General features: G+C 42.4%; 1 protein-coding gene across 1 annotated transcript in view; it reads left to right on the forward strand.

Moving 5' to 3' along the window:
• Positions 1–448: 448 nt before the first annotated feature.
• The window catches only part of Sema5a (semaphorin 5A), a 263102-nt gene continuing 250687 nt past the window's right edge, over positions 449–12863 (forward strand). The window contains exon 1 of the mRNA XM_035439159.1: positions 449–572. Coding sequence (XP_035295050.1) covers positions 449–572 — 124 coding nt within the window. The remainder of the gene's footprint in view (positions 573–12863) is intronic.

Below are 12863 nucleotides of genomic sequence, written 5' to 3' on the forward strand. Positions count from 1 at the left end.
TATATATATATATACACATAATACACACACAACCCATACCTATACACACACATTCACACCCATATACACACAATCTGTACTACACATAGGCTCAAGCATGCACAACTACAACAGAACAATACACTAACCTACACATCCTCATATACCCCCACACCCTTACACACACAGAGCCTTACATGCATGTACAAACACCTCCTCCCCACACTCTCTGAAGCATAATCTACTATCAAGGGTATCTGTTTGTATTTTGTAACATCCCTGGTCTTCACTTATTACAACCTTAAAAGTTAGTGATGGGACTTTTACAAAATGCTATCCACCATGAAATAAAGTATGAACTGATGTTCACGAGACCATTTTTTTGTGTGTTGTAGGTACGTTTCACACATGAGGAGAAGGTGAACTTCGTAGAAGACACGGTCCCAGAGTCAGAGACCCCTTGCCCACCATGAAGGGAGCCTGCATCCTTGCATGGCTGTTCTCAAGCCTGGGAGTGTGGAGACTTGCCCGCCCTGAGTCCCAGGATCCAGCCCAGTGCCAGAGGGCTGAGCATCCTGTAGTATCCTACAAAGGTAAATAAGAAATAAAGGGAAAGAAATAAGACCATAGTGTGAATTCAAATCCCATGTTTAACACAGGACAATAGAAGATGGATGCTCCTTTTTGTTCTGTGACTTCACCTGGTAATTGTTTGGGATGAAGACAAACATGAAGATTCTTCCACATAAGAATCTCAGGTCTAGCAGCAGTGTTTACTCATGAAGGATCCCAGATGGGATTGCTGTGGATGCTAACTGTGTTATTGAACCATCTTCATTGAACAGGTGCTTCAAGGCTCACAGACATTCAAGTCAGAGGCTGAAACTATGGCACTGGCACTGCGGTAAACAGTAAAAAGACAGGAAAGAAAACAAATTCTTCTTTGGCATTTCCTGACGAAGTCAAGGTCTTGCCGTGACAGGTGCCGTGGTCCTCATTAACATCATGATGCAGTGGAATCCATTAGTGTCTGCAGTGCCTTCTCAGTGTAGTGGCATTCATTAGTTCATAGGCATATTCACTCTTCTGTTTTCTACCAAAAGTTATGTAAGGTCTTTATGGCCTGAACACTTGAACAATTCACAGTGAGGAAAACAAAACAAAACAAAACAAAATACCATGTGTCTGTCCTCAGAATGCCACTATTATCAGTCAAAATCAGACATCGAATGTCATTAACTCATTTCAACAGCCTCTCATTAGTTTTGAAGCTTTGTGTCACTGACTTCATATGTTGATATGAAATATGAACAATTATCTAAGAACCACATTTACCAATTTTCACACTGTTTTCTCATTTTTACCTCTTAATTGTCTCACATTTAGCAAATTATATTGACCCGAATTCAGGATATTATATAATTTTATCTGTGCTATTTCAGTCTGTAGCTGTTAATGAAAAGGACTTTATGATATTATTGTTATACCAGACATGGAGAAGTGGCCAAATAAAACTTATCCTAAAACCATGAAGTGCATGGTCTCATGAAGACGTGAATTCTGTAGGGTCAACCAAGGATCTATCTGAATTCCAAACAATACAGTTTTCTTGGGTAGTTCTTGGATGTTTTGAAATCTCTTACTGCTTTATTTTTTCATTTCCCATTTTAAAGAAATGGAATCACTCACCCAGTGTGGCCTCTGCTCACTGCATCCTGGTTGTGTCATTTGAGTTGTCCTGTGTCCATGAAAACCTGTAATTCTGAAGTGACATGAGTCCTGAGGAGAATCACACTCGCATCTTTTTTGACTTCCCAGTAGCTGTGGACTCTCACTGTGAAGCAGTGTCCAGTGTCCAGTGGGCAGTTGGCAGTTATTTGTTGGGAGCAAGCCCATTTTCTCTTTTTATCACCTTTTCTTCATCCCATAGTTAGAACACTTCCATATAAACCAACAGTCCTCTGCCTGCTCTCTGAACACCACTGCAGTGCAGCTGGGAGAGGAAGGCTGAGCTGAGTTTCCCTGCTGCTGCCAGCTTTTGTTCTGTTTTGTATTTACTCTGGTTAGTGGGTTCCCTGGCATCTGGCGGTTCATCCATTTGTCATTCCAGGGGATCTGAGAAGTTATATTTTCTGTTGTTTTTCTTTCTCTGCTGACCAGCTTGATATCACTACATGCATTTTAATGTAATTGATAGACTTTAATTGATGGCCACATTTTTGCTCCTGTGGTTGTTGGAATGATACCTTTGCAGCCTAGGACAGAATCTTAAAGTTGGGTCCTGAGCTCAGTGATAACTTTCAGTCTCTTGGATGCAAGATGCTGCTGTTCTATTACCTGCTTCCTCATGCCACTCTGGGAATGGTACTTCCTGGCTGCTTGGAGCACTAGCGGTTAGGGCTCCTTAATGGACAGCACTAAGGAAAAGACGTATGAACATACGCCCTATGGATGTCTGCTACTTCCCGGTCATCTCTAGGCTCTAGGAACTTAAAATCTGCCACCTTACCCTCTGTTTCTTTTTCCTGTGCACAGAAATTTTGTGCCACTGCAGGACAACACTTAATTGTTTTCCTTTTACATATTGCATGCCCTGCCACTCCACCACTCTGGTGCACTCCCCACCACTCTATCATAGAGTGCTCACCTCATCACTCCATCATACAGTGCTCACCCCATCACTCCATCATACAGTGCTCACCCCATCACTCATCATACAGTGCTCACCCCATCACTCATCATACAGTGCTCACCCCATCACTCCATCATAGAGTGCTCACCTCATCACTCCATCATACAGTGCTCACCCCACCACTCCATCATACAGTGCTCACCCCATCACTCATCATACAGTGCTCACCCCATCACTCCATCATACAGTGCTCACCCCATCACTCCATCATACAGTGCTCACCCCATCACTCCATCATACAGTGCTCACTCCATCACTCATCATACAGTGCTCACCCCATCACTCCATCATACAGTGCTCACCCCATCACTCCATCATACAGTGCTCACCCCATCACTCCATCATACAGTGCTCACCCCATCACTCATCATACAGTGCTAGCCCCACCACCGAATCACTGCACTCTGCATTACAATGAATGCTCCACCACTCTGTCTTTTCCACAGTAGCAGCTCCATTTTACCCATAGTTCCTGGGAGTCATTGAAAACCCTTTAAGATGATAGTTCATTCTTTTCTTTGGTCTTCAGGTTATGTATCTCACTGAGGAATTTAAGCCAAATTACCATTGCAAAGTCCCAGAAAGCCATCTCATTCTATGTAGTTGTGCCAGCATACCTGAGCTCAGTTTATTCAAGTTCCTAGGTTTTGCTTTTGATTCTCATGGAGTAAAGTAAAATCAATGGAATGAGAGTTGTCCACAGAAATCTAACTTTTGTATATGTTCTCTGTTCTGGATTCCTGCTCTACATTTTTATAAAGCTTTCCTTATACTTCGCGGTATATTGTTCTTTCATATCTCAAGCAGAGATGCAGACACATACAAACACAATCAAACCTCGAAATCCTTGATAAAAGGTGGTGTGTGTATAATTCCGCACAATGTAGAAAACCCTGGCATCAGAACGTCCACATTTACACCATTGTTCCTCTTGTGGTGCAGTTCTCTGCTATGTGCTCTAGTCCTATTAAAATCCCATTGCTGAGAGATGCATTGGAAGATTTTCCATGAATTTGGAATTCTACGTTAAAGGGTGAAAATGCCTGGGTGCATTGGATGTACATTTCAGATTCTGCCTGATGGATGTATCATTGCCTGAGGATCTGTTTCCTGCAGCCTTGCCAGCGGGGTATGTGTGCTCTCAGGGTTTGTGAGTTGAGCCCACCCCACAGCTGACAAATGACACGTCAGACTATTGTAGATGATCTTTTACCCAGTCCTAGGCAAGCACTCCATCACTGGGTTATTTCCCCAACTCTTAGTTGTCTATTTTTTGTTTTGGGTGAACATGTAACAAACATTTAATGAGTGCCTGTTGCCACCAACATTGGTTCTAAACTTTGACTCAACAGCAGCCAAGGTCCAATCCCTTAGAACCACAGGGCCTTCACATCACACTGTTAGGTGTCTGTGTCATGTACATGGAACCCATGAGAGGAACATGGAAGTGAGGAAGCCACCGCTTCAGAACCATTTATGGAAGAAGGTTTCTAGGAAAAGCTTATGGCAGGGCCAAGTCCCAGATGGCTGTCAGCAGTTTATGAGCAGTTTACAAAGGGGAGATATTCCAAAGAAAGGAAGTGAACAAGAGCTAAGTGATGCAGTGGGGGACGCTGCACCACCGGTCCTAGCAAACACACAGTACAGAATGAGTCACATACTCTAGGTTAAAGGTGAGGAGGAGAAGTGGCTAAGGCTATCATAGATAGGGAGGGCAGAGATGTGCATGGCATGGTGACATACCTGAAGATTAGCCTCCACTGGGAGGAAGGAAATGTTGTAGCCATCAGGCAAGATCATTCTGGGGCTGCTGCTGTGATCAAAGGCAGCAAGAAGGAGAAACTGAGCTCCAGATGGTAACACAAATATAGGAAAGAATAATTGGCTGTGGTTCTAGAACTTGGAGAGATCTATAGTTGATGGCATAATAGATAGAGAACCAAATAGACTGGGAAGCTCTGTTGATATCTAGGATCTTGGATCTTTACTCCAAGTATGGTCAACAATGGAGACAGAATGAGAGATATAATACCTGTTGACTGAGAAGCCTGTGATTCCCCAGAAGGAAGGATCTAGCTGAGAGCAAGACACTCCAGATCTCAGTGATAGATTCTTTTATAGACAGGGCTGGTCATGGAAGTCTGATAACATAGTGTCCAAGTTCAGCATGGGTGAGAAGACAGAGGAGGCACCTTGCCCTTATTGTCCTGGGTCTTTCAGTGTTGGAAGTTTGTGCATTTGAAGAGCTGAACAGTTGATAAGTGTTCCAGCAGTTCTCATAGTAGTGGTGTATCTGGGTATTGCTTTCCTAGGGCTGTTGCAAAGTGACCACCAACTGGGTAATTTCATGTTGTCTTCTCTCACAATGTGTTAGCCAGAAGTCCACTGTGACAATGTGAATGAGGCCATACTCTCTGTGATGACTCTAGAGAAGACTTCATTTCCTGCACTCAGCAGCAGTTTGTGACCTGTGTTGGTTTGCAGTTGCATTGCTCAGTCTCCTAGGCATATACTCTCCACAATCTCCCTGTGTATCTTTCTGTCTTCTCTTGCTGTACCATGTCTCGTTGTATTAGGGATAACTCAAATCCATCACCTGGTCTCAAACAGTTCATCTGGAAAAAGCAATTTTCAAAGTGTGTCACATCTGTAGGAGCCTTTGTTTAACACTCAAGTAGATGGTGTTGTGTGGCCCCAGCACAGCCCATTTTGTGTTACTTAGCCAGGGCTGTGTAGGAGAAAGTAAAACACATTTCATGTAAAGATAAATATGTGGCTCCAAAGAGAGAAAAAATGTTAGTTGTGTAGGAACAGGAAGACAGGAAATACCTTTGAAAAGAGCATTATTGAATAATCCTTTAGAGAAGATGGGGGGAAAGCCAGGTGAAGGAAGAGGCTAAAGAAAGAAAAGAGAGGGGGAGAGAATCAGTGTGGCTGAGGCATTGAGCTGTAGGAGTGGGCGGGGTCCTGGGAACAGGCAAGAGGTTCTCTAGTTGGAAACAGATTCCACCTCCAGTGAGCTAGACTGGAGGGAGGGAGGGGGCCAGGCACCCAGGATACAGGACAGAGAGTGGGTTGAGGTGGGGTAAGAGTTCCTGCATTGTAGACAGGTGATGCCCAAGAGACTGGGGGCTCCCGGAAGGAACTGATGCTTTGAACCAAGGATAATACTGCTGATAAAACACACAAAAGATGCCCCGTGGATGTTATGAGAATAGCTCAGAATGGAGATGACAGTTGGTCACCACTTTATCTATCACATGAATCCATTTTGGGAATGTAGGACCAACTGTGCATGAAAGTTTGAGAACTTGTCCCAAAACATTGACCAGGGAGAAAAAAAAGGAATTGGATAGTCTTGTTTTAAAATCTTGACTTTCACATGGCTCTTTTAAACATCATGATTTAGTGTTATACTTTGGGAAATTTCTGCCTAAGAGGCTTTTGGTGAAGTGAATCATAGGCCAACACATTGATTCATGCTTAATGTCATGAAGCACATTTTGTCAGGGTCTTGATTGGAAGTATCTGGACAGACTGAAAATTCTAATACAATTTTATTTCCCAGCCTCCGTGAAGTACTTCCCACTCCTCTCTCACTGAGTCCTTTGCTTCACATGACCTAATGGCTTTCTGGGTTTGAAGACTGCCCCCCCACATGCTCTACAAGATTTATCCACGAATATTCAGTGTTGACTAAAATACCCAGACCGATTGCCAACATTCCATTCACATTGATGTGCTTGTCATTTCCCTAAACATCTGTTCCAATAAATGGGAAAAATAGTGACCCTTCAAGCAGCATGTTTCTCAGCATGCTCCCCAAGAACCATAACCATCATCGGAATTAGCCTTAAATGTTTCAAGTTGACTTGAGGCAATTGTACCTTATTCTGTTTTCGTTTGTTTATTGATTAAAGTTTACCCAGCATGCTAGCTATAGAGAGAGTGAGATCTACTGATTGAAATGGACTTACGGCAAGCAATTTACCATTATACAAGAAGAAAGACCACTGATGAGTGAGACATTCCATATTCTGCAGAGCTTCAGGCCTTAAAATCATGACTGATTCGGGGCATTTTGTCAGGGTCTTTGTTGGATGCATTTGCTATTAATGGCTCAGATTGCTTCTGCCTGCAGTACCAGGCAGGGTACTATTGATTTCATCTCCCAGGTCCCTACGATCTTTATCGTTAACTCTTTAGTGATCTTGTAGAATGTCTTCCTACTTACAAATGTATTGATTGAGCTAAAAATTATGTCAGAATTTATAGAAACGCCTATGGATGCTAGATGGAGGATTAGTCATACTTTGCCCCAAGAGCTTCGGAAGGGCAATAAGGGGTTGTCTTTTCCAGCCATGGTCATTACTGGAACCAAGCTGGGGAATGAATTGTCCCTTGCCTTAGCATGAGGCCTTAAGTGGTCAAATGTTTTTAAAATTGGACTTTTATTCCTGTACCACAGTGAGGGTGATTATTTTTCATGGATCCTGTATTTTTTCTGAATCATCATACTTCTATTTCTATTTTTGTATGTGTTGGAAGCATTGCTTTGTTAGATGATAATGAGAAAAATACAGAGCATTGTTTTTATCATGCTTGGTGACTGGGAGGCTCTTGCCCTCCTCCTCTGAGAGCTACTTTCTTCTCTTTCCCCATGATTCTGAGCTCCAGTTACCATTGCCTGTATTAACTAACTTTGCTGCCCACTCTTCCACCTCCTCCTATTCTTGCCTTGGCATCACCATAGATTGTTCAGCTTCTGGTCCTGGCTGGCCTTTTGTTACTGACTGCTGGCACTGGCTGACCTGCCTTGTCTTCCGATTATGGCTTGAGAAGATGTAACCCAGTTAGTCTCAGTTACACTCAAGAGTAAAACAAAATTTATTCTGTTAGCAAACAGGAGTATGAATAGCAGATATGAGAAGATGGATGCTTTGTGCTGGCCTCCATGAGCGTCCTGCTCCATGTGTTTCCTTGTTTATGTGTATCTTAGAAGCTCACAAATGTTCTTTAACTCTGTGTATGAGCCTTATTTCCCTCTGTGTCCCCTGACTCCGTGTATGGCTCCAGCTTCTTGTGTGTCTTCTGTTTCCATTCCCATAACCTGGCTCCATGCATGTACCCTACTTCCATGTGTGTCCCTGATTCTGCTCCCAACTGACTCCTTGTGTGTCCCATGTTCTGTGCACATTCCCTGTTTCTGTTTGTGTTCCTGGATCTATGTGTGTCCAATGGTTTCATGTTTGTCCCACATGTACATATATGTTCTCCTGCTTCCTGGACTCCATGTCCCTGTGTATCCACTGGCTCCATATTTCCATGAGTCCATACCTGCCGACTTCCTCATCTCCATGTTTCCTTGACTCTGTGTTTTCTGTGTCTTGTTGAATAACCCATGGTTTTATGTATGTCTTACAACTCCCAATGTATCCATCAATGCTCTGTTTTTTCACTGGGTTTGGGTAGCTGGAGTCTTTACTGATTTATTTCTTTAATATAAAATCGTATTTTGATCATATCCATTTCTTTCCCAAAACTCCTCTCAGATCTTCCCTGTACACCCAACTAACTCTTCATATTCTTCATCTCTATCTTTCCAAAACAAAATAAAAATAAAACCAAATAAATAAAAAAATGCCAAAACAAAATATGGCTGGAGTCTAAGGTCTTGCCTGGGTTCAGCCTCCCTTATAGAATCCAATGCCTTTGTGGCCAGGAAAGGGGTTGACACAGATGAGATCCCCTATGTTGTACCACAAGCTTCATCACATTGAAACTGATAATTGATAAGCCAGTGGTGAGATTACAGCCAGTATTCATCCCTGTTCAGCCTCAGGCCCTTAGAAGTATGTGTGTGATGGGGAGGTGGGAGGGTGTATGATGATGCTATTCCATAGGAGGAGGAATTGGGAATTTTATTTGGTTAAAATGTATCACAGTATTAGATTTTAATGCCTTATCATTTGTATACGCTTGGGAGTAGTGGCGCCTATTTGCATTCCTCACAGCTCGGGAGGCTGGGGCAGGAGAATTGAAGGTTTAAGACCATCTTGTGATGAATAACAAAATTCTGACTCTCCAAATGTATAACATAGCAGTTTCATATGAAGTGAATTAAAATATGAGATTGCTTAAGGTTGACAGTTGTCCTAAATGGAACTGTTTCCCTGTAGAAATGAAGTTTTCATAAAGCATGTTTGTTCTCTGGTGTCAGTACAGGACGTAAGTGTTTGCTAAGAGTGGGGCACAATCACTAAGGACCCTTAAGAAGCCCTTCTTCCCAGGAATAGGTTCTCCTTTGTGATGATGTGCAGTACTGAATGCTTCATGCGACACCATGTCAAATTCACGAAGTCAACATGTACAAAGCAGATGAAGACACTAAGGTATAAGTGCACCGCCCTTGGAGAAGCTATTTGGAAAGTGCGTCTGATGTTCAAACATGTCAGTATTCTGTCTGTAGAAACGGAGTATCAGAAAGCCAGCAGCTTCTCAGACCCAGCACTTGAGACATAACCATGGAGGCGTTGGATGAAAGAACCACTTGTCCAGGCTTTAGTCTTGAAGATGATTGATCTTTGTCACGTTACTTTGCATCTGATGCCCCTCACCCCCGATGAGTAACTGCTAAGTCCAAGCCTCTCTCTTCCATCCTCAGACACAATTTGAGGTATAGCTGGTTACTTCCTATCACTAGGACAGAGTTTGGATTATGTTATGACGTCCAATACACTGCTTTGTAAGTGAAGTTGTTTCCTCCCGATCGAATGCGCCCTGGGATGAAGATTTTAAATTGCTGTCATCAGGACTCTGATTCAGAAGGACTTCCCTTGACTTAGATGCAGCATTGCATTTTGTTCATCTTTAAGCACGTTATGCGCTTTCTAAGCACCGAGTGGGCAGCTGGATTGTTTCTTTTAGCAAGGATGAAACACAGCCTTCCTGCTCTGTGAGGGCAGAGCTGGGGATAAATGAGGGGAAGCTTTAATTAGGTACCTTTCTTGGATCCTGTCATTCTTCTTATAATAGCTGAACAAAATAAGCAGCTGTGGTTGCAAGTGAGAGTCAGAGCTTTATTCCGCTGTGCCCACCACAGTGCTGAAAGTCCGTGTTACCAGAATGACAAGGAAAGGACTAGCTAGCTACTACCTAAATATTTGCTAGCCTGTTGTGTAATTCAGTCAAGACTTTAACTCTTGTATCCTTCGGTCTCTCTCAAATCGGAATGAAGGAGAGTTATGGGGTGGACTCATTGTTTTGGAAACAATAAGTTTCGCTTTTATAATGTCAGGGTCCTCTTTCAGAGAGGGACTTGCCCTACTCATAATGGAGAACATTACTTAGCCCATGAGAACATTCATGACGATGTATACTCTCGAGCCAAATGGACAGATTCCTCCCGTCTCAAGATCAACAAAGATTGTGTGTTGCTATTTGACCATTCTCACCTTGGAAGTATTGCTGGACAGCCTGTTATATAGACTGCAAAGCCTATTAGCTAAAATCAATGGAGTGAGACCCTGATGCCCAGAGAGGCCTGGATGAGTGCTTCTAGTGGCCATCAGAATGTGATTAATGATTATTATTCTTGTTTGCAGTTTTGATTTTTATTTCACTCAATGCTCTGGTTTTAGCACGGGGAGCATTTTAGCTTCTGCTTGTTTGGAGATAAAAGCAGAGGTCCATTTCATTAATAATTCAATCGATATTTAGTGAGTGTATGTTATGTCCTGGAAATTGTTTTAGTCATGGGGGTTATCCCAGCCAGCAATGTAGAGATAAATCCTGGCCCACACTGACTTTCTGCTCTATCAGGGAGACAGCCAATAATAGGCTGATATTGAGTGGACTCCCTTGTGTAACTGAGAGAGAATGTAAAGCAGTGATGGGTTAAAAAGAGGGCTTTGCAGCTGTCACCATGGTAACTAGGTGTATCAGATGGTTTCCCTTTGCCTCTCAGCCTCCATTTGATCTTTTCTTTTGGTTATTCATTCCTTAAAACTGATGGGTAGTTATTGTACATATCTGTGTACTGTGTTAAAATTTAAAAAATTCATAGTGTGTGATTAACCTTTTCCTCTCCTTAAACTTTTTACCATGTCTTTGGGCAAACCACTTTTTGTTATACAATACAGGGTCCATTGTTGTGCCACCCTTTTGCAGTTGTTTTTCTGCTCTGGAAGCTGGTAAGGGCGTTAGCCATGGATTCCATACCTTCTGGGTTCCTGTTGGTCTTTGTGAATGGTGTGGGACCTCAACATAAGCTGACAAGGACAGAGAGGCATAGACCGTGTGCTTCCGGGAGCAGGCTGACTCTAGACTCAACAGTTCCTGTCTGTGTTACAATCTCTAGAAAATACTAGCAGAGAAGTGCTTATAATTTCTGGACCTGTTGATTGGGATCATTCACTATTTTGTTTTTTGGTTTTTTTTTTTTTTTGGTTTTTTGAGACAGGGTTTCCCTATGGCTTTAGAGGCTGTCCTGGAACTAGCTCTTGTAGACCAGGCTAGTCTTGAACTCACAGTGATCCACCTGCCTCTGCCTTCCTAGTGCTGGGATTAAAGGCGTGCGCCACCACCGCCCGGCTCACTATTTTGGTTTTTATTTTTAAAAAGACCGACACTACATGGAAGAATTGGGGTGATGTAATGTTGTACTTTTTGAGATTTTTAAAGGATCACATGGTCTGCTAAAGATGGACCAGATTGCATGAAGATGATTGTGTAGTTGGAATTTCTTTTCAGCCTGATCCCACAGATGATTAGCCCCAAATAAGCACTCAAAGACTTATATTAATTTATAAACTGTTAGCTGATGGATAGGGCTTCTTACTGGCTAGCTCTCTCTTAATTATTAACCCATTTCTATTAATCTATGTATTGCCACGAGGCCTGTGGCTTATCCATAAATCTGCATGTTAGTCCTTCAGCAGCATGGCATCTCTTCATGGCCTCCCTCTGCCTTCCTCTCCCCACTTCTCCTGGTCTGGTAGCCCCACCTATCTTCCTGCCTGGCTATTGGCCAATTGTTGTTTTATTCATCAACCAAAAAGAGAAACATAGATACCGAAGGACATCTCCCATCACGAATGGGTGCAGAGCAGGGAGATTATTGGGTGATGGTAGTTAATCTTTGCTGGAGATGGTGTTGGTTTACATAAGGATATGAGAGGGCACCATGAGGAGCAGTTGTAGTGTTTATTTGGGAGGCAGAATGAAAAGTACTAGCATTCATTATATATGTGTGCTGTAAGAGAAGTTGGGCAGGACTGATTCTAGCCTTTTCTGTTTGAGCCACAGAATGTTGAATGAGGTATTGTGTGGAGTGTTTCAGAGCTCAGCATTTGATGGGTTAAATTCAAGATGCTACAAACACACCTGGAGTTTTGAAGAGCAATCTTAGCTAGAGATAGACTTGTGGGAGATATTTGTCATTTTAAGTCTTAATATTGGTTGTGGTACCTAGGGAAAGTAGTGGAGATCAGTGAGAAAAGTTGAGGTGAGAAGACCCTGGTCCAATTCATAAGATAGATTTTGGAGATATGAGGCAGCAAATGTGACGAGGAAGCATAACTGGGTCATTTTTCACCATGCTAAAAACGGGAGACCTGGATCTCAGCCTGAGAAAACAGGAAGCCAATAAGGATTACCTGATGGAAATGAGAACTAAAGTGCCTGCCTGACAGTCTTTAAGCCTGGAATGGGTCTACCTCCATGGTAGAACTCTATTGCAGATGAACATCTTTCAAATACTTTAGTTGCTAATGGTCAGGCCATTGATCTTTATTTGTAAATAATCTCAAGATGTTGGTCTGGCCACTTACTGTCACTTTTAAGCTGATCTTAAGGAGTGGTGAAAAATATGCTCTTAGGAGGGGAGGTATTAGAATTATATTCTGCCTTAGTCAGAGTGTGAACTTGTGCAGTGACATAAGAGTTCTGCTTGACGATTTACACTTATAAAAACCTAACAGACAATGAAAACCTCACCAAACAAACAAACAAACAAACAAACAAAACAAAAACAAGATGAGAACATAAGGTTTGCAGTTCATTGAGTAGGTGGAATTAGACTGTATCTGTTTGTGCATTTGTGAAAGGCAGAAAAGATATAACAGACAACTGTATACTCTCTGTTAAAACCAGAAAGCGCTGATCTCACATGGAGCCACTTCTTAAAGGTAAG

The sequence above is a fragment of the Cricetulus griseus genome, chromosome 2, assembly GCF_003668045.3.
Source record: "Cricetulus griseus strain 17A/GY chromosome 2, alternate assembly CriGri-PICRH-1.0, whole genome shotgun sequence".
Taxonomy (NCBI): domain Eukaryota; kingdom Metazoa; phylum Chordata; class Mammalia; order Rodentia; family Cricetidae; genus Cricetulus; species Cricetulus griseus.